At 33.6% G+C, this 23,501-nt stretch overlaps 2 protein-coding genes across 3 annotated transcripts in view; one reads left to right on the forward strand and one right to left on the reverse strand.

Moving 5' to 3' along the window:
- Positions 1-23,501, reverse strand: part of LOC114329648 (ras-related GTP-binding protein C) — a 112,808-nt gene that overhangs the window by 55,242 nt on the left and 34,065 nt on the right. The window lies entirely within an intron of this gene.
- On the forward strand, positions 2,594-23,039 carry LOC114329649 (uncharacterized). 2 transcript variants are annotated; one of them, XM_050655517.1, is made up of 3 exons: positions 2,594-3,026; positions 17,102-17,571; positions 22,796-23,039. In XM_050655517.1, exons 1-3 carry the CDS (start codon positions 2,609-2,611, stop codon positions 22,997-22,999), a joined length of 1,092 nt encoding a protein of 363 aa, XP_050511474.1. In that variant the 5' UTR covers positions 2,594-2,608; the 3' UTR covers positions 23,000-23,039. The 2 variants fall into 2 exon arrangements, with proteins under 2 accessions (XP_050511474.1, XP_028134629.1); XM_028278828.2 differs by lacking the exon at positions 22,796-23,039 and having other exon boundaries at positions 17,102-17,817.

A 23,501-nucleotide genomic window follows, 5' to 3' on the forward strand; every position in this document is an offset into this window, starting at 1 on the left:
GTACTTTTAACACTTATATCATAAATAACTATTATAGCATCAAAAGTAAGCAAGTTACGCTCAAAATAAAGTATGTCCCTTTTTTTGTTAACAAAAAATCGACAAATCATCTCCTAATTAGCATCTCAAATGAAATTAATTGTTACCGATTCACAAGTTGCTTTACTTATGTATTAGATATATTTATATTATTTGTAAGTTTCATCGGTTCAGAGTGCTTATTTTTGAAAAATTTGGTTTTAAAATAAAAAAATTTTAATTTAAAATTTGGTTTTAAAACTTTAATAATTATTATTGATACCAAAAATCTCAAAAAGTAGAAAAATGTAGTTCTGCTTTTCTGAATACTTCGCATTTTTTGTTTTTCTGTAAGACAAAAATTGGTTAAGATATGGTTGTTAAAAATTTGCATACACTTGGCATAAATATTTGAATACAAAATTTGTGATTAGTGACTCGTTCAAGCCCTTTTAACTACAGCTCTTTCAAAAATAAGCACTTTGAACCGATGAAACTTACAGATCATAATATATAAACAATACATACACAAGTAAAGCAACTTGTGAAGCAGTAACGATTAATTTCATTTATGGTGCTAATAAAGGGAGTAATTTTCACAATTTATGTACCAAAAAAAAGGAGTAACTTTATTTTAAGCGTAAGTTGCTTATTAACTTAGTAAAAAACGCTATAGAACAAAGTTGCTTAGAATTAGTCAGTTAATTCATTTCCAGACTTATTTTGTACGTATATTTTTCCAACGCCGAGAAGGGGTGAAACTTACTCCCAGGGCAAAAGCGCACATCGGCACAATATCACTTTTTTGACATGTTAGCTATGTGTATGCCAAATTTCATGACAATCCAAGCGGTTCTTTAAAATTTGAAGCAAAAACCGTGAAACAATGTAGGACTACTTAATTTTTTGGATATTTCACGTTGAAATATTCGATTTGAAATTTGACTAGTGTGAACCTATTTTCATTAGCTACACTCTGCTTCTACTGGGTCTAGGAACCTCATACATAAACCATTTTTTTCACTTTTTTATAAGCTATAGTTTTGCTAATGTTTTTTTCGACAAAATACTTGCTTTTTGAGTTACTTATTTGCGAAAATCCGTCTAAAAACTTGTTTTTTTTTTTGTTGAAAAACGATCATATTCACTCGCAAATAACTCGAAAGGTATTCACGTAGTGAATAACGCTATGACACAAAGGTTGCTTAGAACAATTATTCAGTTTAACTTCCGGGTTTATTTTGAACGTATTTTTTTTTCTGTTGTTGTTCTGAAGCTATTTTCTTGTGGCATTTTTATAATCAAACATATTCAAATGGGAAATAAGCCACAATTTTACCTAAAAATGATTTTATTAACGTTTCGACGCCCAAGTCGGGTGTCGTTGTCAAAATACAAAATAATACTAAATAAACAAAAATGTTGTTGCTTAGTAAAAAATTCTTATAATAATTTATTTAATCTGACTCATTTATATCGGCAATTCAGACACGTATTATACATTTTAAAGTAGACGACTTTAAAATGATATTGCCAATATTGATGAGTTGCGTTCCTGGGACGACTTTACTAAAAGATAGTTCATTCGATTACATGAAATCAATCCCAACTCAAGAATAACCGCCACAAAAAATCATAGCATGTGATCTGTCTTTAAAAAGACAACCAAATGCAACGGTGGCACTGAAATTCTCGCGTTAGAGATTCCATAGTAAATCACGAGGGAAAACCAGGAAAAACCTCGTGATACTATCCCGACACCGCAAGTATTTGGGTTTACATTTAGTTTACTCTCAAAACCAATACCAAATTCTGACTTGATATTTTAAATTTTAAATAATACTAAAATACTAAATATGTACTAACTCGATATGTTACTGATTTACTAATTGTGGTATTTTCTTTCTATTGACTTCCTCCTTTAATATGGGTAACCACATCCTACTGCATTCTACCGAGAAATTTGCGACACAATTGGTTTCATTTAGCATAATTAGAGCCGCTTCTTTGATTTTTCTCTTTTTACTATCTGCTTCTTTTAGGACTATACTTGAATCTCTCCACTGAACTCTATGTTCATTATCCCATGCGTGTTGACATATTTGAGATCTATCAAATTCTCTGTTTTTTATATAAGACTGATGTTCATTTACTCTAACGTCTAATGGTCTTGACGTTTCACCTATATAAAATTGTTCGCATTCACAAGGTATTTTATAAATACAATTCTTTGTTCTTTCTTGTTCACTGTTAGGTTTAGTTTTAGATAGAATAGATCTCAATGTGTTTGTGATTTTATTTATTTTTTTTTAATTATTATTATAAATAATAATATAAAATATTATTATTTATAAATCTCAATATTTTTTTTCACCCCAAAAAGGGGCGAAACTCACCACCAGGGCAAAAGCATACATCGGTACACTATAACTTTTTTTCTTTGACATGTTAGCTACGTGCATCCCTAATTTCATGTCAATCCAAGCGGTTCTTTAAAATACGGAAATTTTGCAATATTTTACCGTGAGTGAATGGACTATTAAGGTCAACAGTTAAACGAAAATAATTTATTTTATCATTCTCAATTGATATGATTCTAAAACAGTCTCCTCGTCTGCTAACACAAGTAGATAAGTTTGACAAAATGGGAGAAAATAACATCAAAGAAAATCTCCTGGTCGGTCTAGGAAACCCGCTTTTAGACATTTCGGCTGTAGTAAATAAACAATTTTTGGATAAATACGAACTAAAAGAAAATGACGCAATTTTAGCAGATGATAGACATCGTAATTTATACGAGGACATTACAGAAAATTACAAAGTAAGTTACATTGCAGGTGGCAGCGTACAAAATACTTTGAGAGTGGCACAATGGTTGTTGGGAACACCTAACGTAGTAACTAAGTTTGGATGTGTTGGAAAGGACAAATACTCAAAAATTCTCCACGACAAAGCTACAGAGAGCGGTGTAAATGTTAGGTATCAATATCATGAAAGCGAACCGACAGGTAGGATATTCAAATTTACATTAATACAGGCTGATTGATTAGTGTGATAAAGCTCAGTAGATCCGCTAGTAGTAGACGGAGAGGCAGCGCCGAAAAATCTCTCTGAATTTACTAGAAGCTAGTTTTTTCACAGTTGATTACTGTGATTGTATAGAGAAACATACTGCGGTCGGTCAAGCGAATCGTAGTACAACAGGGGTTACTGATAGGTTATCAAAGTTGCTTTCCTACGAAGGTAATGCAATCAATTTACTAAGGCTGAAAATCAGTACACACATTCTAAATTGAATATAAATAAAAGTTATTATAGTCATAGTCGGTCAGCTGTATGACGGGACAGAGCCGGTCGGTCGGCCCCAGTGAATGTACAGGGTTATTCACTATTTTGACCGCCCTGTAAACTGCTTTATTTACAGAATTAGAAAAAAATGTAAAATACAAAAGTTATTCGATTTTTAAATTATGATTTTTTGGCATATATATCGTACTAGTGACGTCATCCATTTGGGCGTGATGACGTAATCGACTATTTTATTAAATGGGAATAGGGGTCGAGTGCTAGCTCATTTGAAAGGTTATTTAATTCCCTATTCAGTAATATAAACATTAACATGATTAATTATACAGGGTGTCCAAAAACATTTTTTTATTTAATTAATTGACACAAAAAGAGGAATGTATGCAATTTATTTAATTTAAAATTTAATTTAAAATTTAGAAAACAGAAATAAAAGTTTACTGCACAAATAAACATTGCTTTTTGCTTAAATTCAATGTTCAAACTGCCAAGAGGCAGATAGGTGGCAGCTTGAACATTGAATTTAAGTGAAAAGTAGTGTTTATTTGCTCAATAAACATTTATTTCTGTTTTCTGCCAGCAGTAGAATGTATTTTGAATTAAATAAATTACATACATTCTTCATTTTGTGTCAATTAATTTAATTAAAAAATTTTTTGGACACCCTGTATAATTAATGATGTTAATGTTTATATTACTGAATAGGGAATTGAATAACCTTTCAAATGAGCTAGCAAATGACCCCTATTCTCATTTAAAAAAAATAGTCGATTACGTCATCACGCCCAGATGACGTCACTAGTATGATATATATTTTGTCAAAAAATCATAATTTAAAAATCGAATAACTTTTGTATTTTACATTTTTTTCTAATTCTGTAAATAAAGCAGTTTACAGGGGGTCAAAATATAGTGAACAAGGACATTCACTGGAGCCGACCGACCGGCTCTGTCCCGTCATGCAGCTGACCGACTATAATAACTTTTATTTATATTCAATTTAGAATGTGTGTACTTGATAACCTATCAGTAACCCCTGTTCTACGTTTCGCTTGACCGACCGCAGTATGTTTCTCTACATAATCACAGTAATTAACTCTGAAAGAACTAGCTTTAGTAAATTCAGAGAGATTTTTCAACGCTGCCTCTTGGACTATAGTAAATGAATGTGAAATACGGCGATACCGTATAATTTTCAGGTCACCACCGAATTGCATGAAAATTTGGATTTACGTTCTACTTACCCTTCACTTCAAAGTTGGACCTGTGTCGGTAATTGTTTTTGCTTGGGTGGTGAAAGTCGCTCTTTCTCGGGGGTGAAAAATATACGTTTAAAATAAATAAGTCCGGAAATGGATAAATTGACTAATTCTAAGCAACTTTGGTTCTAGAGATTTTTTCTCAAAAAGTCAATACTCAAAAAGTCAATACTCAAAAAGTCAATACTTTTTGAGTTATTTGCGAGTGAAACTATTTATTTTTCAACAAAAAAACACGTTTTTAAGCGGTTTTTCACAAATAACTCAAAAGTCGAGTATTTTATCGAAAAAAATATGAAAAATTTAGCATATACAAAAACGAAAAAAAAAAAAAATAGTGTATTCATGAAGTCTATAGACCTAGGAAAAGCAAAGTTGTAAAATGAAAAATACGTTCTTATTCGTCAAATTCCAAAACGAATATTTTAACGTAAAATAATAAAAAAAATGAAGCACTTTTCAGGGAAAACGAATTAAAACTTTTTGAAATTGTTTTATTTTTGTTTTTTATATAGTGTAGGAAACAAAGGTTGAACCTTGCAAAATGGACACAAGTCCGGTTTTATTTTTTTTCTGGTATATCAAGGGGTGCTTATTATAAGACTAACTTTTTCTGAAAAAAACTTCGCCCCGGAACCTCCCTTTTCACCCCTTTAAAGGGGGTAATTTGTGGTTTTTGCGGAAAGTAGCCCTTCCTGTAACTTTTACCAAAAATTTCTTTTATAGAAATATGAAGAGGACTATATTTTCTACGATTTATTTCCAACACCATCTCTCTTTCATCCACCGTTTAGCGGGGGTGGCGCCCTAAAGTTGACAAGTTTTTAAAAAAGATGTTTTTAAAAAATATATATTTTTCCCTAACTGTAACGGAAATTAAAAAGAAATCATGAGGCAATTATTCACAAATAATTGACTGATTTTTTGGTATAGGTTTCACTTAAGGGTAATTGCCCTTTTTTTAATTACAGGGTGTTACATTTTAAAAAACCTCTTTTTATACCATCTGAACCGTTTATGCTAGAGTAAAAAGACTTTCAGCGATTACCCATGTACTGGTGCTATTTACAAATTTGTATAATGCATCCCCATTTTTTCCCCGGAACCACCCCAAAAAAAAGAAGAATTAATAAATACATTGATTTTCTTGGAATCCTTCACACACAATGCCCTTTATTAATATGCTTCATATATCATTTTGTGGACGTTATTATTACCCATACATGGACACCAAAAGCAATTTCCTAGTGCAACCCCTGTAGCAAAAAAAAATAAATAAAATGGGGGGTTGAAAATTTTTGTTTGTTTTTTGCTTTTTGATCCATATGAGCATATGCTTCATCAATAGTGCTTTTCAAAAATATATATGGTTATTGCAACATCTCTGCGAAAACCACCCCTATCCTTGAAAATATACTGCAGAAACTACCCCTATCCCTTGGCGAGCATGTTTTTACGATTTTCTCATTACCTATGTATTCTTTTTAAACAAAACTTATACAAGGTTAAAGACCACTATTTACTCTAAAAATTATGTCCTATTCATTTTTTCGTATAAGCAACCGTTACGGCACAGTGGCGCCGTAAACCTCATATATGCTTTGGCGGGCTCCAGTTTTTGTTTTTTTTTTTTCGTCATCTGTTCGTTTTATTGATAAAGTACTTATGCAAAATAAAACAACACAGTGTAACCTACAAATTATGACTTATGCACATTTTACATTCTTTGCTCCTCAAAGCCACAGTGGTGGCCCAAAATAAATTTTTGCATATTTTCGCCACCTACATGCATTTTATTGCATTAATGCTACCTTAACAGCACAATATTTACCCTTAGGTGGTCGCTACGCAGTGGCGGATCCAGGGAGGGGTAATGGGGGTGATCACCTCCCCCCCTCTCAAACCAAGTGATATTATATTCAAAGATTATAAAAATATTCATTTATTTTTATAGAAATTTAACCAATTGGCACCCCCCTCTTAACGATGCTGGATCCGCCACTGTCGCTAAAGCATAAAAAGTCATTCTTATAAAAATAATATTAATATAATATAAGTATTTCTATAAAAATAAATGAATATTTTTATAATCTTCAAATATAATATCACTTGGTTTGAGAGGGGTGGGGGTGATCGCCCCCATCGCCCCTCCCTGGATCCGCCACTGCTTAGCGACCACTTAGGGGTGAATATTGTGCTATTAAGGTAGCATTAACTCAATAAAATGCGTGTAGGTGGCGAAAATATGAAAAAATTTATTTTGGGCCACCACTGTAGCTTTGGGGAGCAAAGAATGTAAAATGTGCATAGGTCGTGATTTGTAGGTTACACTCTATTGTTTTATTTTACATAAGTACTTTAGCAATAAAACAAACAGATGACGAAAAAATAAACAAAAACTGGAGCCCGTCAAAGCATATATGAGGTTTACGGCGCCACTGTGCCGTAACGGTTGCTTAAACGAAAAAAATGAATAGGACCTAATATTTAGAGTAAATAGTGGTCTTTAACCTTGTATAAGTTTTGTTTAAAAAAATGAATAGGTAATGAGAAAATCGTAAAAACATGCTGGATAAGGTATAGGGGTAGTTTCTGCAGTATATTTTCAAGGATAGGGGTGGTTTGCGCAGGGATGTTGCAATAACCATATATATTTTTGAAAAGCACTATTGATGAAGCATATGCCCATATGGATCAAAAAGCAAAAAACAAAAAAAAATTTTCAACCCCCCATTTTATTTATTGTTTTTGGCTACAGGGGTTGCACTAGGAAATCGCTTTTAGTGTCCATGCATGGGTACTAATAACTTGCACAAAATGATATATGAAGCATATTAATGAAGGGCATTGTGTGTGAAGGATTCCAAGAAAATCACTTTATTTATTAATTCTTCTTTTTTTTTGGATGGTTTCGGGGAAAAAATGGGGGTGCATTATACAAATTTGTAAATAACACCAGTACATGGGTAATCGCTGAAAGTCTTTTTACTCTAGCATAAACGGTTCAGATGGTATAAAAAGGGGTTTTTTAAAATGTAACACCCTGTAATTAAAAAAAGGGCAATTACCCTTAAGTGAAACCTATACCAAAAAATCAATCATCTATTTGTGAATAATCTCCGCAGCCTTTCTTTTTAATTTCCGTTACAGTTAGGGAAAAATATATATTTTTTAAACACATCTTTTTTAAAAACTTGTCAACTTTAGGGCGCCACCCTTGTTAAACGGTGGATGATAGAGAGATGCTGTCGGAAATAAATTGTAGAAAATATAGTCCTCTTCATATTTCTATAAAAGAAATTTTTTGTAAAAGGTACAGGAAGGGCTACGTTCTGCAAAAACCATAAATTACCCCCTTTAAAGGGGTGAAAAGGGGGGTTCCGGGGCTAAATTTTTTCAGAAAAAGTTAGTCTTATAATAAGCACCCCTTGATATGCCAGAAAAAAAATAAAACCGGACTTGTGTCCATTTTGCAAGGTTCAACCTCTGTTTCCTACACTAATAAATGTTTCTAGAATCAGAACTAAGCGAATTACGCTCAAAATAAAGTTAATCCCTTTTTTTGGTAAAAAAAATCGTAAAAATCGCTCTCTAATCAGCATCCCAAATAAAATTAATCATTACCGCTTTACAATTTTTACTTTACTTTATTAGTTTATAAACTACGTTTATAGTTTATATGATCTGTAAGTTTCACTGGTTCAAAGTGCCTTATTTTTCAAAGGGTTGTAGTTGAATGGGCTTAAACGAGTCACTAATTACGAGTGTATGTAAAACTTTAAACAGCCATATCTTAACCAATTTGTGTCTTACAGAAAAACAATTAAAATCAAAATATTTATAAAAGTAGAACATTTATTTTTTTAGTCTTTGAGATTTTTCGTATCACAAATAATACTATTTTTCAAAAAGAAAATTTTCAAAATTTTTTTCGAAATATGGGCATTTTTTCCTAAATTGAAAAGTGGTGACCCTGAAAATTACACTCCAAAACGGTCATTTATTGGGCTAAAGCGCGTGATACACACGCAAACTTTAAGTACGCGGGTTTAAAGATCGCGGACTTACTCGGCTCGCCGTCGGTGATACACGGCAGACTTAAAGTACGCGGTTTTAAAGATCGCGGTCGCCGTCGGTGGTTTGTGCTATTTAGGAATTTTATCGTATTATATACTTTGGATCGTATCCTATCGTGTTATATATTTTTAATACTAATAAAAAAAGACGAAATCGAAAAGTGTGGGTAACAAACAAAATATCATAGATAAGAGGCTAATATTTTCATCAGAAGGATAAAACAGCCTATAAATAATTAGGTTTAATCAAAAACAAATAATCAAAAATAATTTAGTATAGCTTAAAATAGTGTTTTACGGTTTTCTCAAAACTTATAAAATGTAACTTCTCTCCTTTCAACAATAAACCATTGAATTATTTCTAGCAATTTGCCTAATTAGTGAAAATATAAGTGTAACTTTAAACGCAATAACATGATGGCTCGAGGCTCGCGGCTCGTGGCAGTGATAGACGTACGGGTTACGAGTAAGATTTCAAACTTGTTGGATCGACGGCGTACTTACTCGGCGGACTTAAAGTACGCGTACTTGCTGTGATACACGCGCGAAAAAGGTCGTCGAGCCATAAGTTCGCGTACTTACTCGCGTGTGTATCACCCCTTTTAGATAACAATAAGAATTAATAACAAAAATTGTAGGCAAATTTGAGGTTCATATTACAAAATTAGTTAGAATGTTCGATAACATAGTGGCAAACTAAATCGAACACTATTTTAATTTATATTCGAAATCTTCATTTCCCCAATATAAAGTTTTGTTATATTATACTGGGTATTTACAAAGATGTAATGAATTTTTCATGAAAATTGTAACATATTTTACTCCCTGTACAATTAAAAAGAAGCACAGTAGCAATGATCTATTGCTACTATAGTTTTTATTCATTGTCAAAATTTTCAAAAATGATTGATATTGCTAATTTTTTATATCGAATACTTCTCAGTAATTTTAAATAGAAGACCCTGTATTTTATGTCACTATCGAAAGGTACCCTTACAATATTTCAATTTTTATTTAATATTTAATTGGATAGTAAGTAAGCAATGACTGAAAACTGGCAGTTCACCACAATTATTTTTTGTGTACAAACTTACTAATGGTAGGGGAGCCCAAGCGGGGACATTTGCAGTTACTCGAATGCATCAGGTTATCACATGGGGAGAAACCTTGTACCCTGTAAATGTACCTCTACTATATATTGACTCTTCATACAGGGGAGTTCGTTAAGGGGGGTCCGAAAAAAAATCTATAAGGTAAGTTAAGTACATACCAAAGAGTCTATATTTCAAACATCTGACGATTTGAGCGGGGCGTAAGGAAATGGGTGTCACAAAGTTCCACAAAAAAAGCGAATATTTCGCGAAATGAACATCAGATCGAAAAACTGCAAAGTACACGTATTCAATATTTTTGAAAAATCTATCGAATGACCCCCACGGAGGTGGGGAGGGGGGTTACTTTAAAATCTTAAATAAGAAACCCTAATTTTTATTGCAGATTTGGATTCTTTGCGTAAAAATAAGCAACTTTCATTCGAAACATTTTTTCGAATTATGGATAGACGGCGCTATAAACGGAAAAAACGATTGTTGAAATGGGAAAATTAAATTAAAAAATGTCCCCCACTTTATGGAAAACTTAACTTTTTTTTGGTTTTAGGACCTACTCTTCACAACCCAATAGGTCCCCATAACGCTCGAGTAACTGCAAAATTTAGCATACTTTCCTCCCCTACTATAAATAATTACGATGAATTTTATTTTTGATGATATGGTAGATATGATCTGGATATTGGGGGAATGCAATAAACATGCTTTATCAGTAAGAATGTGTCATGAACGGTTTCTTGAGAGGTGATACAACAGCAAGCTTTGAAAGAATGAATGATGGGTTTAACCGCACTGGTTCAGTTATCCATGAAAAAATGAACAAACAAACAGTATTGTGGCAGAGGAAAACGAAATAAATGTGTTCTGTCAGTTACTGAAAATCCACATACAAGTATACGGAACATTTCCAAAGAAAAATAACTTACTACTCTGTGCAAAGAATTCTTGCAAAAAACAGAATGCACCCTTACCGTATTTAATTGCGCCAAGAATTAATTCAGGAAGATTTTGAAAAGAAAATCGTATTTTGTCTTAAATAAAACGATCAACAAAGAGATTTCTTCGATAATGCACTATTTGGACAGGTCTTCCATAGTCTTCTAAAACCTCGGTTAGGTACCTATACTGAGTGCGTAAAAAATCACTATTCATCAGAAAAAAATACTCCAAATGACTCCAAGCCAAGCTTGGCTATTATTCAAACCAAGTGATCTCGTACAAAATTCAATTTGGCACTCGATAAACTCGTGAAAGCGTTCAGTAATCCTAGTCTGAGAAAATAACACAGCAGCATGAAAAGTCACCTCTTTAATATCCACTCACTTATGTTGACATTGCTCATCTCTTGAAGATTTCGAAGGGAAACTACCATGATCATTTGGTTTTTAAAGAGCCTAGAAACGAGAAATTTATCTCTAGATGTCTCAATCCTATCTCACTCTAAACCAGGCTTTTGAGTAAGCAGTCCAATCTCTTGGTACTGCCAACATGCTTTTTATTACGGTGCCTATCCGTTCCGGATGTTGGCGATCAGCATGGCTATGCTAACTTTGCTGCTGCTATTCGGAATAGTAGAAAAGGTGATAATGGTTTTTACGAATTTAGGTGAGGGGCTCTTTTTTGTGAAGCACTTGGGAAACAAACTTTTTTCCAGCAATGAATTTCTAAAATAACTTTAAACTAGAGGGTGGTCTTAATTTTATGCCCGGCAATGTATATTAGGGTGGAACGAAAGGATAAGAAAAAAATTTTTTTTTTCAAAGGACTTTCTAATGGCATTCGAAAGTTGCCTTATTATGTCTAGAATAAAACTACGAAATATTTTTGTTCTAGGTTTACATCTTGAGGTGCCGCAAGAGCTTTGAAAATATAGGTTTTTGACAAAAAAATACAGAAAATTTCAAATATTTTATATATTTAACCTGGTGCCGTAGCTAACATTTCTTAGTCAACTATTGTTTCTAATAAACATTGCTATCATTGCTATATGTACACATTGCTATAAGATTTCTTTAGTTACCATATTCATCTTAATACTTAAATAAATTGTTTTTTTTCTCAAATTTGGGCACAATCTTTTGGGAAGAAATCTTTGCTCTAACAAAGTCATTTTTGCTTCAAGACCACAGACACTAAGAGATGACTCAGTCACGAGCTTTATGACTCTTTTCACTGCCTGTGTATGACAGGGAAAACACGGAAAATCCACACACTGCACCTGACACCTAGGGTATCTGTCTTCACTTATATACTTTTTTAAGTCCTCGTCAGTTATATGCTTTGTGATAGGAGGCTCAGTAATTTCTTTTTCCGACCAGTTAATTATATCAATGTAGTCATTGGCATTAAAGTTAAGCTTCGGGACAATAAACTTCCTTACATATAATCTATGAGTTCCGATCTTGCCTTCAAAAGTCACGGCAGACCTAGCTCCCTTATGTGTTTTCTCTTGTCACATAACATGGAGAGAAGCACATTTTCTGGGTGAGAGAAGTAACCATTCCTTTGAATTACTGGATCAATTATTTGGAGATGATCCTCACAAAGATAACGTGAAAAATTGATGAGTCTCCATAGATGTTTTGATACATTTACACAAAATGGTTTCAGTTTGGTATGAAACCAGACTGGGGCATACACCTTCATCACATACATAGTTAAAGTTTTCATATTATTGTTGCAACATATAGCCTAGTGATGTTGATTATAGTTACTTTCGAGTATTCGTTACAAGTCGTTACTTTTGTATAAAGTAATCATTTACAGTATTCGTTACTTTGATTACTATGATTACTTTTGTTACTTTTGTATTTGAGTACCGGTAATCATATCGAAAATCGTATTTCTCAGTAGGTAGGTATTTTGTATAAAGTAATCATTTACAGTATTCACATGTATTCATATGTTTTGATACATTTACACAAAATGGTTTCAGTTTGGTATGAAACCAGACTGGGGCATACACCTTCATCACATACATAGTTAAAGTTTTCATATTATTGTTGCAACATATAGCCTAGTGATGTTGATTATAGTTACTTTCGAGTATTCGTTACAAGTCGTTACTTTTGTATAAAGTAATCATTTACAGTATTCGTTACTTTGATTACTATGATTACTTTTGTTACTTTTGTATTTGAGTACCGGTAATCATATCGAAAATCGTATTTCTCAGTAGGTAGGTATTTTGTATAAAGTAATCATTTACAGTATTCGTTACTTTGATTACTATGATTACTTTTGTTACTTTTGTATTTGAGTACCGGTAATCATATTGAGAATCGTATTTCTCAGTAGGTAGGTATTTTGTATAGGGATTCCGATATAATAACGACCTTCACGAAGTACGAAGTAATCAGAGTAATCAAAGTAGATACAATAGTCGTTACTCGCTCTGATACAATTGGTACGAAGTAATCACAGTAATCAAAGTAGATACAATAGTCGTTACTCGCGCTAATACGATTGGTATGAAGTAACGAAGTAATCAGAGTAATCAAAGTAGATACAATAGTCGTTACTCGCTCTGATACGATTGGTACGAAGTAATCAGAGTAATCAAAGTAACAATTTGCCTCTCTGTATAGTAATCGTTACTTTCCGTATTCGTAAGTAATGAGTACTTTGTAACGAATAGTTACTTTTTCAACATCACTAATATAGCCGAAGAAGGCGATTGGCCAACGTAAGCCATCGTGAATGAGCTAATTTCTCTGGGGTTTTTAAAGAAAGATCAGAAGGACATATACCACTGGAGATTGCTTTGGACATTCCAAGTAAATATTTTTGTTATGTGCTAATATCATCCTTAATCTCTAGAATAGGGAGGTTGTATTGTATTAAGAGCGAAATTCACCACAGAAAGCTGGTTACAGATTTCAAGTTCTTTGCATAAAAGCCCTCCAAATTCATTAGGACCTTTAGCTTTTCCATCCAATGTGCAAAACAAATTACGCAAAGGCAATTCATTGCTGTAGAACAAACAAATCAGCCACTTAAGCGGCTTATTTAGGTTTTTTTCTATTAAAGCAATTACACCATTGTTAACACCGGTGTTAGTGACATCACATCCGAAAGCTGTTATATTGGAAAAGTTCTCAAAGGATTCTCACCTTGAAAATCTTGAAAATGCTCCACTATGCTATCTTTTATAGCTTCACCTGTTCTGGAAGCAGGAGTTATATGCCCTAGGAAGGTTGATGCAGGTTCCTCTACTATTGAAATGTGCTCTTCTACTATAGTTAAAATGTTAAATTATATAAGGAATGAAATAAATATTTACTATTAAATATTTCTTTAAATGTGGAATTGAAGTTCAAACTTTGCAAGTTTTAGTAAAAATACATACTGGATTGTTAAGTTAAAACTAAAATTATCATGAAAGATAGTTTTAGAGTGTGTATTTATCATTTTAAATAGGAATTAACACATTACACATTTTACCAAACCAAAATCATCAAAATTCGGAAAATTTAACTAAAAATTACAACTTTCAACCCTTTTGCGGCACCTCAAAGTATTTTGTTTGGAAAAATATTTTATTGGTAAAATAAAAATTTTATTTTTAATTCAGTTGCAATGCGAAGGCAAAACAATCTTACTTTTCAATTGGAATACGTAGCGCAGTCCAGTCCCTTGAATCGCGATTTTCGGCTCTTATTGGAGCCTCATCGGAAAGAACGTAGGCTTGTTCTCCATATCCCAATTGGTCAGCACTGAGAGGTTTTCCCACCCATTGCAACTGAAGTGAAAATATTAGGTGACTAGCGTCATCTGGCAATTAAAAGATGAAGTTTTCGATTCTAATAGCATTATTAATAATATTTAGAAAATATTAAAATATTACTAAAAGATTTTTAAATCGAAAACTTATTGGTCCATTTCCTTGGTAACACCTCCAAGGCTTCTAAAATTTGCAAGCCAAATGGATGCTGAAGCGAAGAAGACAAGAGAGAATTCAAAAAACTTACAATTCACGACCCCGTCTGTTCAGCTGGTAAATTCCAACAGAAAATAGACCTAGTTACTCGAAGAAGTAAAGACCAATATAAAAATAAAATAAAAATTTTATTTTTAATTCAGTTGCAATGCGAAGGCAAAACAATCTTACTTTTCAATTAGAATACGGAGCGCAGTCCAGTCCCTTGAATCGCGATTTTCGGCTATTATTGGAGCCTCATCGGAAATAACGTAGGCTTGTTCTCCATACCCCAATTGATCAGCAGTTAGAGGTTTTCCCACCAATTGCAACTGAAGTGAAATCTATTTTATTGGTGGCTAAACAATGGCTATAGGCAACTTTCTATCACTATTACACATTGAAATTATAAAAACATTTTTTTCGTTACACCCTAATGTATATGGACCGGGTGTCCCAATAAGAATGGCTCTCGGCCATATCTCAGGAACCGTTTTTAGTACAGCTTTTAGAAAAAAAAATTTATAACAAAAGTTGCCTCGGGAAAAGCCTGGAAAATATTTTCATAATTGTAGGTCCATCGCTAGAGGGCGTAATTGAATATCAAAAATTAAAAAATCAAAATTTTACAAAATTTACCTAATGAAAGAGCACTGGAAATCTAATTATCGCATTCTTCATAAAATTCTGCGCATATTTGATTTCACAAGTTTAAGTCTACCTTTGCAAATAAGGGGTGGGGGTGAGTGGGAATCTCCTTATGAAAAAATGGCTGTAAGTCCGGTTCTGCTAAATTGAATTTTACATACTTGGTCTTGTTGAAAACAGCTCTTTTTCGTCAATGTAAGTGTCTTATTTTCGAAATAGCCTAATAAGTAATATGCAAGCTAGGAGGCGTTATTTAATTATTTTTAGAAATTTAGTTTTCTTTGGAAAATATTAAATACAAGTATGCATTTTTAATCCTGTATTACAAAATTAGACCAAATTAGCAACATAATACCGAAAACCGCATGTCGATACATTTTTTCTATCTCGAGATATCTTAAGAAATGTGTAAATTTTAAACATAACTGTTACTGTCACCGGTAAACGAGGTCAAGGAAAAGTAGTGTGCTACGGAAAAAACAAATATAAACATTTTCCAGATGTAAACGTATATAATTAATTAAAACCACAATAAAACAAACAACACTATAAAAAAAAATAACAAAGAAATAAAAGCAACTACTTACTTAGTCTTAGTGACTGCCTAAATGTTCAAATTGTTGCCCATCATTTTCGATGCAAGTATTTACTCTTTCAAGAGTACATTGAATAGCAACAGATTTAACTGTTTTAGACTTTTATTTATAGGGACGGATTAAAGACCTTGTTTTTGCCGCTAGGCCCACTACTCGAGAAAACATGATCTAGAATCTCGACCTAGGGAATACGAAACGCCATTCAAAGCATTGCGAAAGCAGAAATTGAGACTGCTGTTCAATCTAAATACTCTTGAAAGAGTAAGTGCTTGCATCGAAAATGATGGGCAACAATTTGAACAGTTAGGTCGTCACTAAGTAAGTAGTTGCTTTTATTTCTTTGTTATATTTTATAGTGTTGTTTGTCTTATTGTTGTTTTAATTAATTATATACGTTTACATTTGAAAAATGATTTTTTGTTTTTTCCATAGCACACTACTTTTCCTTAACTTCGTTTACCGGTGACATTAACAGTTGTTGAAAATTTACACGTTTCTTAAGATATCTCGAGATAGAAAAAAGGTATCGACATGCGGTTTTCGGTATTATGTTGCTCATTTGGTCTAATTTTGTAATACAGGAATAAAATGCATAATTGTATTTAATATTCTCCAAAGAGAACTAGATTTCCGAAAATAATTAAATAACGCCTACTAGCTGGCATATTACTTATTAGGCTATTTCGAAAATAATACTCTTAAATTGATGAAAAATAGCTGTTTTCAACAAGACCAAGTATGCAAAATTCGATTTAGCAGAACCGGACTTACAGCCATTTTTTCATAAGAAGGTTCTCACTCACCCCCACCTCTTATTTGCAAAGGTAGATTTAAACTTATGAAATCAAATATGCGGAGAATTTTATGAAGAATACGATGATTAGATTTCCAGTGCCCTTTCATTAGGTAAATTTTGTAAAATTTTGATTTTTTAACTCTTGATGTTCAATTACGCCCTCTAGCGGTGGACCTACAATTATGAAAATAATTTCCAGGCTTTTCCCGAGGCAACTTTTGTTATAAATATTTTTTTCTCAAAGCTGTACTATAAACGGTTCCTGAGATATGGCCGAGAGCCATTCTTATTGAGACACACGGTACATAATAAATATTGTAACAACAGAGTCGTTTAGATAAAAAATATTAATAAAACACTTTCTGTTATTTTTAGGGACCTGTGCTGTTCTTATAACTGGCCAACACCGTTCCCTTTGTGCAAAACTCGGCAGTTCTGGACATTTCTCAGTGGAGCATTTGCGCCAACCGGAAAATAGAAAACTATTAGAAAATGCACAATTCTTCTACGTGTCTGGATATTTCTTATCAGCAAATCGCGAAGCCCAAATTGAAGCTAATAAAATAGCATTGAGGAATGACCGACCCTTTATGCTGAACTTAAGCGCACCTATTGTTTGTCAAATCTTTGCTAAGGATATCCTAGAAACCCTGCCATATGTGGATGTACTTTTCGGAAATGAATCTGAGGCTGAATCTATATCCAAAAGCTTAAATCTAGGCTCCAAGAATGTGGAAGAGATCGCTTTAAAATTGTCCGAACTACCCAAAGAAAACAAAAGACGAAAAAGATTGGTTGTGATAACTCAAGGTGTAGATCCAGTTGTATATGCATTTGAAGGCCAGGTTAAATCATTTCCAGTAGTAAAATTGCCAGAAGACAAAATTGTAGATACCAACGGAGCTGGTGATGCTTTTGTCGGTGGATTTTTAGCTCAGTTCATTTTAAACAAAAGTTTAGATGTTTGTGTTAAATGTGGTATTTGGGCTGCCTCAGAAATAATACAACGAAATGGTTGCAGTTTCGAAGGAAAACCAAATTTTAATGAAGCTATTTAAAATCTGAATAAATAAATTATCATTACTATAATAGATCATTTTTGACATTTCAATACCAAACCAAAACTAATTACTGGCATGATTTTTTTAACCTAGACTTTCCTATTTAAATAAACTCCTGGACAAAATTAACGCACCACTTTAATGGCACCTATGTACGCCGTTGCTCCCGCCTGGCGGCGCTAGTGTAGTTGGAGGTCAAAGTTTTGACTATTCGTGAAGTTTGTATATGGTGTTTTTGATTACGATTTAATAAATAATAAATTATGGCCGAAATATACGGATCTTGGAGACTGTTTGTGCGTTGAAAAACGAATTGAGAAGGGATGCGAGAGATACTGGAAAAAGGAAACACTTATAGAATGATAAACTATATTAATCATCGTCTCAATGTTTTATTTCTATAGCTCAGAGGGTATTTATTTGGTATTGATTAACTCCCCACACGAGTCTGACAACTGTGTATAATATGATATGTGCGATCTGCCTTACTTTTTTTATCAATTTAAAATTCACAATTAAGTGCGTTCAGCATTAATTTTTGTGTTTATCTTATTTAAAAATGTGATATTTTCAAAATATGGCTGCCATGACAGTTGCGCATTTGGTGTAAATTTGGTTTAAGCATGGGATGAGCGCAGTTGATTCTGCAATGTTGTCTTATTTAAAAAAAATTATAATTCCTTATGGAAATATAGAATGTGTTAATTTAATTAATTATAATTCTTTGGGTGTTTGTCTACGTGAAAGGCGACCTTAAATTTAAGGTGAAATTAAAAAAAATTAGGGATATAGGTTTGATCAGGTTATGTTTTAGTCACTAAAGAATATTTGAATGGTACTAGGTCACTTTAATTTTCAGTTATTAACTTATTTATATTATTTTCGATTAGGTTAGGTTTGCTCAGGTAATGTTTTAGTCATTTTAAAGCATATTTTAAAGATAATATATCACTAAAATGTTCAGTTATTAACTTTTTTATATTATTTTCGATGACGCTAGGTTAGGTTTGGTCAGGTTACGTTTTAGTCACTAAAAAATATTGAGAACTTGAGAAATATTTAAAATTAGTATTTCACATTTTTCTATATTATTACTTCAAATATAAATTTTTTTACATGTTCACTCCATAAAAAGCGATTGTAGATGTGGCAACAGTGTGAATGTATATAAAATTGCATATCTTAATCCGTGCGTTTATAATAAATTTTGATCTGAATTTTATAGTGAAGTATTCTATTTTCTACAGTCGAATCTGGGGGCAATACTTAATCTGTTTCAACAAAATGTTTATTGCAGATACGTGCATTTATTCTCGGCACATATTTATCCCTTCTTATTGCTACAATCCACTTTTTTCTCATCAGAATATCTTTGGGAAACCTGTGTCCTCATGTTCTCGATGAGCACAAATGCACAGCACAACATTGAGGGATTTTATTTTCTCAAGTTTAATTCACACAGCGAAACAAATATGCAATATTTACTTGGAAATAGATTGATTTGAAGTATTGACGTAAGTTGACATGACCTCCAACTACACGAGCGCCACCTACGTTGAGCTTTCCAGATTAGCTGCCATTAATCTAAATATTTACAATATGAACACAAAATAAAAGTAAGTTACATCAAAATAATAATAAACCCCTACAAATAAGTCCAACATGACTTTATCATGACCTTAATTTGCCTTATTGTTTCTTTAAAAATTTGTTTTTGCCGGAAATGCGTAAATAAGCTAGCATAACTCCAAAATGCAAAAAGAAAAAAATCAGTAAAGTAACACAATAAAATGCATCTGGGTCAACACTAATACCGTGTAGGCCCTCCTCTACTTCTCATGACTGCATTTATGCGTCAAGGCATGCTTGATATCAAATGGTCAACAAAAGCTTGCGGAATATTCTCCCATTCTTCAATAACGGCCTCAATGAGTTGGTTGTGATTGGCAATAGGGGGTCTACGACTTCGAATCTTTTTGTGAGATAGTCCCATAGATGCTCTATAGGATTCATGTCCGGACTGTTAGGTGGCCACTCTAATAATGGAATATCAACATCATTTAGGTAGCCAATAACCTCTCGAGCCAAATGAGGACGAGCGTTGTCTTGCGTGAATAAAAAATTAGGTCCAAGAAACGGAGCAAAAAGCATTAATGTTCGACAATAATTTTGTCTAAGTAATAATGGGCATTCATAGACCTCGTACGTAAGGGGACCAACTCTGTACGAGCTTCAAAACAAATTCCACCCCCAAAACATTTTAGAGCCACCACCAAATAGTACTTTAGGAGAGATATTGCAGCTGGCAAACCTTTCTCCTCGCCTTCGCCAGACACGCTCACAACCATCTGGAGCTTTTAGGCTTACTCTAGTCTCATCGGAGAAAAGAACTCGTTTCCAATCATCGATGGTCCAATTTTGATACAATCTTGCAAAATTCAATCTCTGAACCCTGTGTTCTCTGGTAAGCAAGGGTTTTTTGGCCGGTTTCCTGTTGCTCAATTCTGCTTCATGTAAACGTCTTCTAACTGTTCGAGACGATATCGCGACATTTCGAACATCTGCTAGTTCATTTTTTAGCAAATTGCTGGTGACTCTCCTAGCTCTGAGAGCACGTTGTCTCAAAAAACGATCATCAATTTGATTGGTGCAACGTTTTCGCCCTTGCCCTGGTCTTCGATGGTACGACCCTGTTTCATCATATCGCTTCACCTTGCGACTGATGCTGGAATGATGTCTTCCTAACAAACCTGCTGCAACTTATCGCATTGAATATCCTTCATCTAGCAGAGTAGATGCTCGCACTGCCTCCATTGACAAATTTCTTTGGCGGTCCATTTTTTATTTGATATTTATGCAAATGAACTTCCAAACATGCATGTGATGAAAAATATCACAATAAAAAAGCTTGTTTCTCACAAGCACTTTACTTTAATCGGCACTTTTTATAAAAAGTTTAACTCACTTTTAGTCTAAAACGAAGTTTAATACAAATTATTGTTAAAACAAGACTATTATTATGGGCCATTCCACGAACATACGCCTGTTTTGGATTACTTCGACAACGAATATTTTACTGTGCAACATAAGAAGTATGAAAGTAAATGGCGCTAATAATTATTCCAATAAACAACAATATAATTTGCAATTTACTTTCGTTCTTCTTATTTTGCACAGTAAAATATTGGTTGTCGAAGTAATCCAAAATAGGCGTATGTTCGTGGGATAGGGTATATACAAATTATTGTTAAAACAAGACTATTATTTTAGCTTAGATAACAACTGTCACTGTCAAACAAGGTCCATAGGCAACTTGTCGTACAGTAAATTATCAATAAATAACGATTATTGGGAAAAATATGAGTGGTGCGTTAATTTTGTCAGGAGTTTATTTTGAAAAAAACTTTACCTAGTTACTTATGGTTCAGTATTTTGGTGAAGAAAGACGGCTTTGCAATTTTGTGTCACCACTTTCAGCACCCTACAAGGCAAGCGCTTCCAAATATAACGGGAGCCTTGAATAGTACAGGAACGACTTTATTAGAGGCTATCACAGGTCTCCCTCCGCTGTATTTAGATATTTTGGAGGTAGCCTTTAAGATTAACACAATTATACCATCTAGGGAAGAAAAAGTACCAAATATTGTTGGGGACTTAATATGATTCACCGATGGATCTAAAACTGCCCATGACACTGGATCAGGTGTCTTGGGGCACACATGTAACTATAAATGTTACAGCTATAAATCTTACAGCCTAAGTCAACATATATCTGTGTTCCAGGCCAAGGTTTTTGTTTTGGTGGCCTGCATTGATGAATTCATTGATGAAGACCCTAAAGCTAAGAGAATCAACATTTACGCAGATAGCCAAGCGGCTATTCTGGTAGTAAAGAACCCACTCACGAAATCAAAACTGGTGAGAAACTTTAAAGATCTCCTCAACAACCTGGCAAAAGGCAATAAAGTGTCTTTAATGGTGCCCTGTCATGAAGGGGTACCTGGGAACTAACGAGCACATATGTTGACAAAATAAGGCTCAAGAGAAACTTTTGTAGGCCCATAACCTTTCTGTGGCATCACTAAAGATGCTACGAAAAACGAGGTTCAGAAATGGCTGATAAAGAATCATCAAAAGAAATATAGACCCACTCAAGGGCAAATCCAGACTAAAAAAATAATCACGAATATTGTTGAAAAAACTCTGGAATAGTTTGATGAAACTCAATAAACGAGAGATCAAATCGGTCACTGAAATGGTGACTGGACATTGTCGTTTAAGAAACCACCTATAAAAACTAGGTAAGGTGAATGCACCATGGTGCAGAAAGTGCGAAATTGAAGAAGAGACTGCCATACACATACGATGCCACTGCAGTGTGCTAAGTGATGTAAGGCAGGCATTCACTGGTCAATTGAGGTTTGACCCAGAAGACATCTAAAACTACAAATAAGAAAACTGTTGGCCTTCGTTGAGGCCACAGAACTTATTAGAGTTTATTGGCAAAGGCAGGGTATGGTACAAAGGCCTTATGACCAAGTACCAGAGACTAATAAGTCTAGCCTGGGCCCAGAGCACGCCAAATAAAATTCTATTTTGGTGACGTCACAAAATAGAATTTCATATTGGGAGAATCGACGGTTGCTAGGCAACGTGACGTCACTAAAATAGAATTCTATTTTAGTGACGTCACGTTTCCTAGCAACCGTCGATTCTCCCATTATGAAATTCTATTTTGTAACGTCAGCAAATTAGAATTCTATTTGGCGTGCTCTGGGCTTTGATCCTAGAAGAAGAAGAGAAAAGATCCTAAAAACCCTGACATACGTGGATGTACTTTTTGGAAATGAATCTGAAGCTGAATCTATATCCAAAAGTTTAAATCTAGGCGCCAAGAATGTGGAAGATATCGCTTTAAAATTGTCCGAACTGCCCAAAGAAAACAAAAGACGAAAAAGATTGGTTGTGATAACTCAAGGTGTAGATCCAGTATGCATTTGAAGGCCAGGTTAAATCATTTCCAGTGGTGAAATTGCCAGAAGACAAAATTGTAGATACCAACGGTGCTGGTGATGCTTTTGTCGGTGGATTTTTAGCTCAGTTCATTTTAAACAAAAGTTTAGATGTTTGCGTTAAATGTGGTATTTGGGCTGCCTCAGAAATAATACAACGAAATGGTTGCAGTTTCGAAGGAAAACCAAATTTTAATTAAGCTATTTAAAATCTGAATAAATAAATTATCATCACTATAATAGATCATTTTTGACATTTCAATACCAAACCAAAATTAATTAATGGCATTATAATATTTGTGTGCTTACTTACGATTGTTTTAACCTACACTTTCCTATTTAAATATTTTGAAAAAAACTTTACCTAGTTACTTTGTTCAGTAGGGGAAAAAGGGGCTTGTTGTAACAGGGGTAAGTAGTAACGGCTTTTTCATAGGTTATTTGACCGTTTTTAACTAATTTAGCTGACTCATCTTATTCTCTTATTGCCCTGCAAATGACACCGTCTAGCCAGCCATCCTCCGATAGTTGCAAATAGTAGTTTTGTGCACGTGCTTCATTTGGATGAGGTAATTTAAAATTTGACTCTCATAAAATTTTGGTTATCACTATTGTTTTAAACGGAAATGAATCTTTCGGTGTTCATTTCTTTTCTAAATTTAGTTATACTTTGATGTTGCTTAACGATTTTACGATTAGCAA

Source organism: Diabrotica virgifera, chromosome 7 (genome assembly GCF_917563875.1).
Source record: "Diabrotica virgifera virgifera chromosome 7, PGI_DIABVI_V3a".
Classification (NCBI taxonomy): Eukaryota; Metazoa; Arthropoda; class Insecta; order Coleoptera; family Chrysomelidae; genus Diabrotica; species Diabrotica virgifera.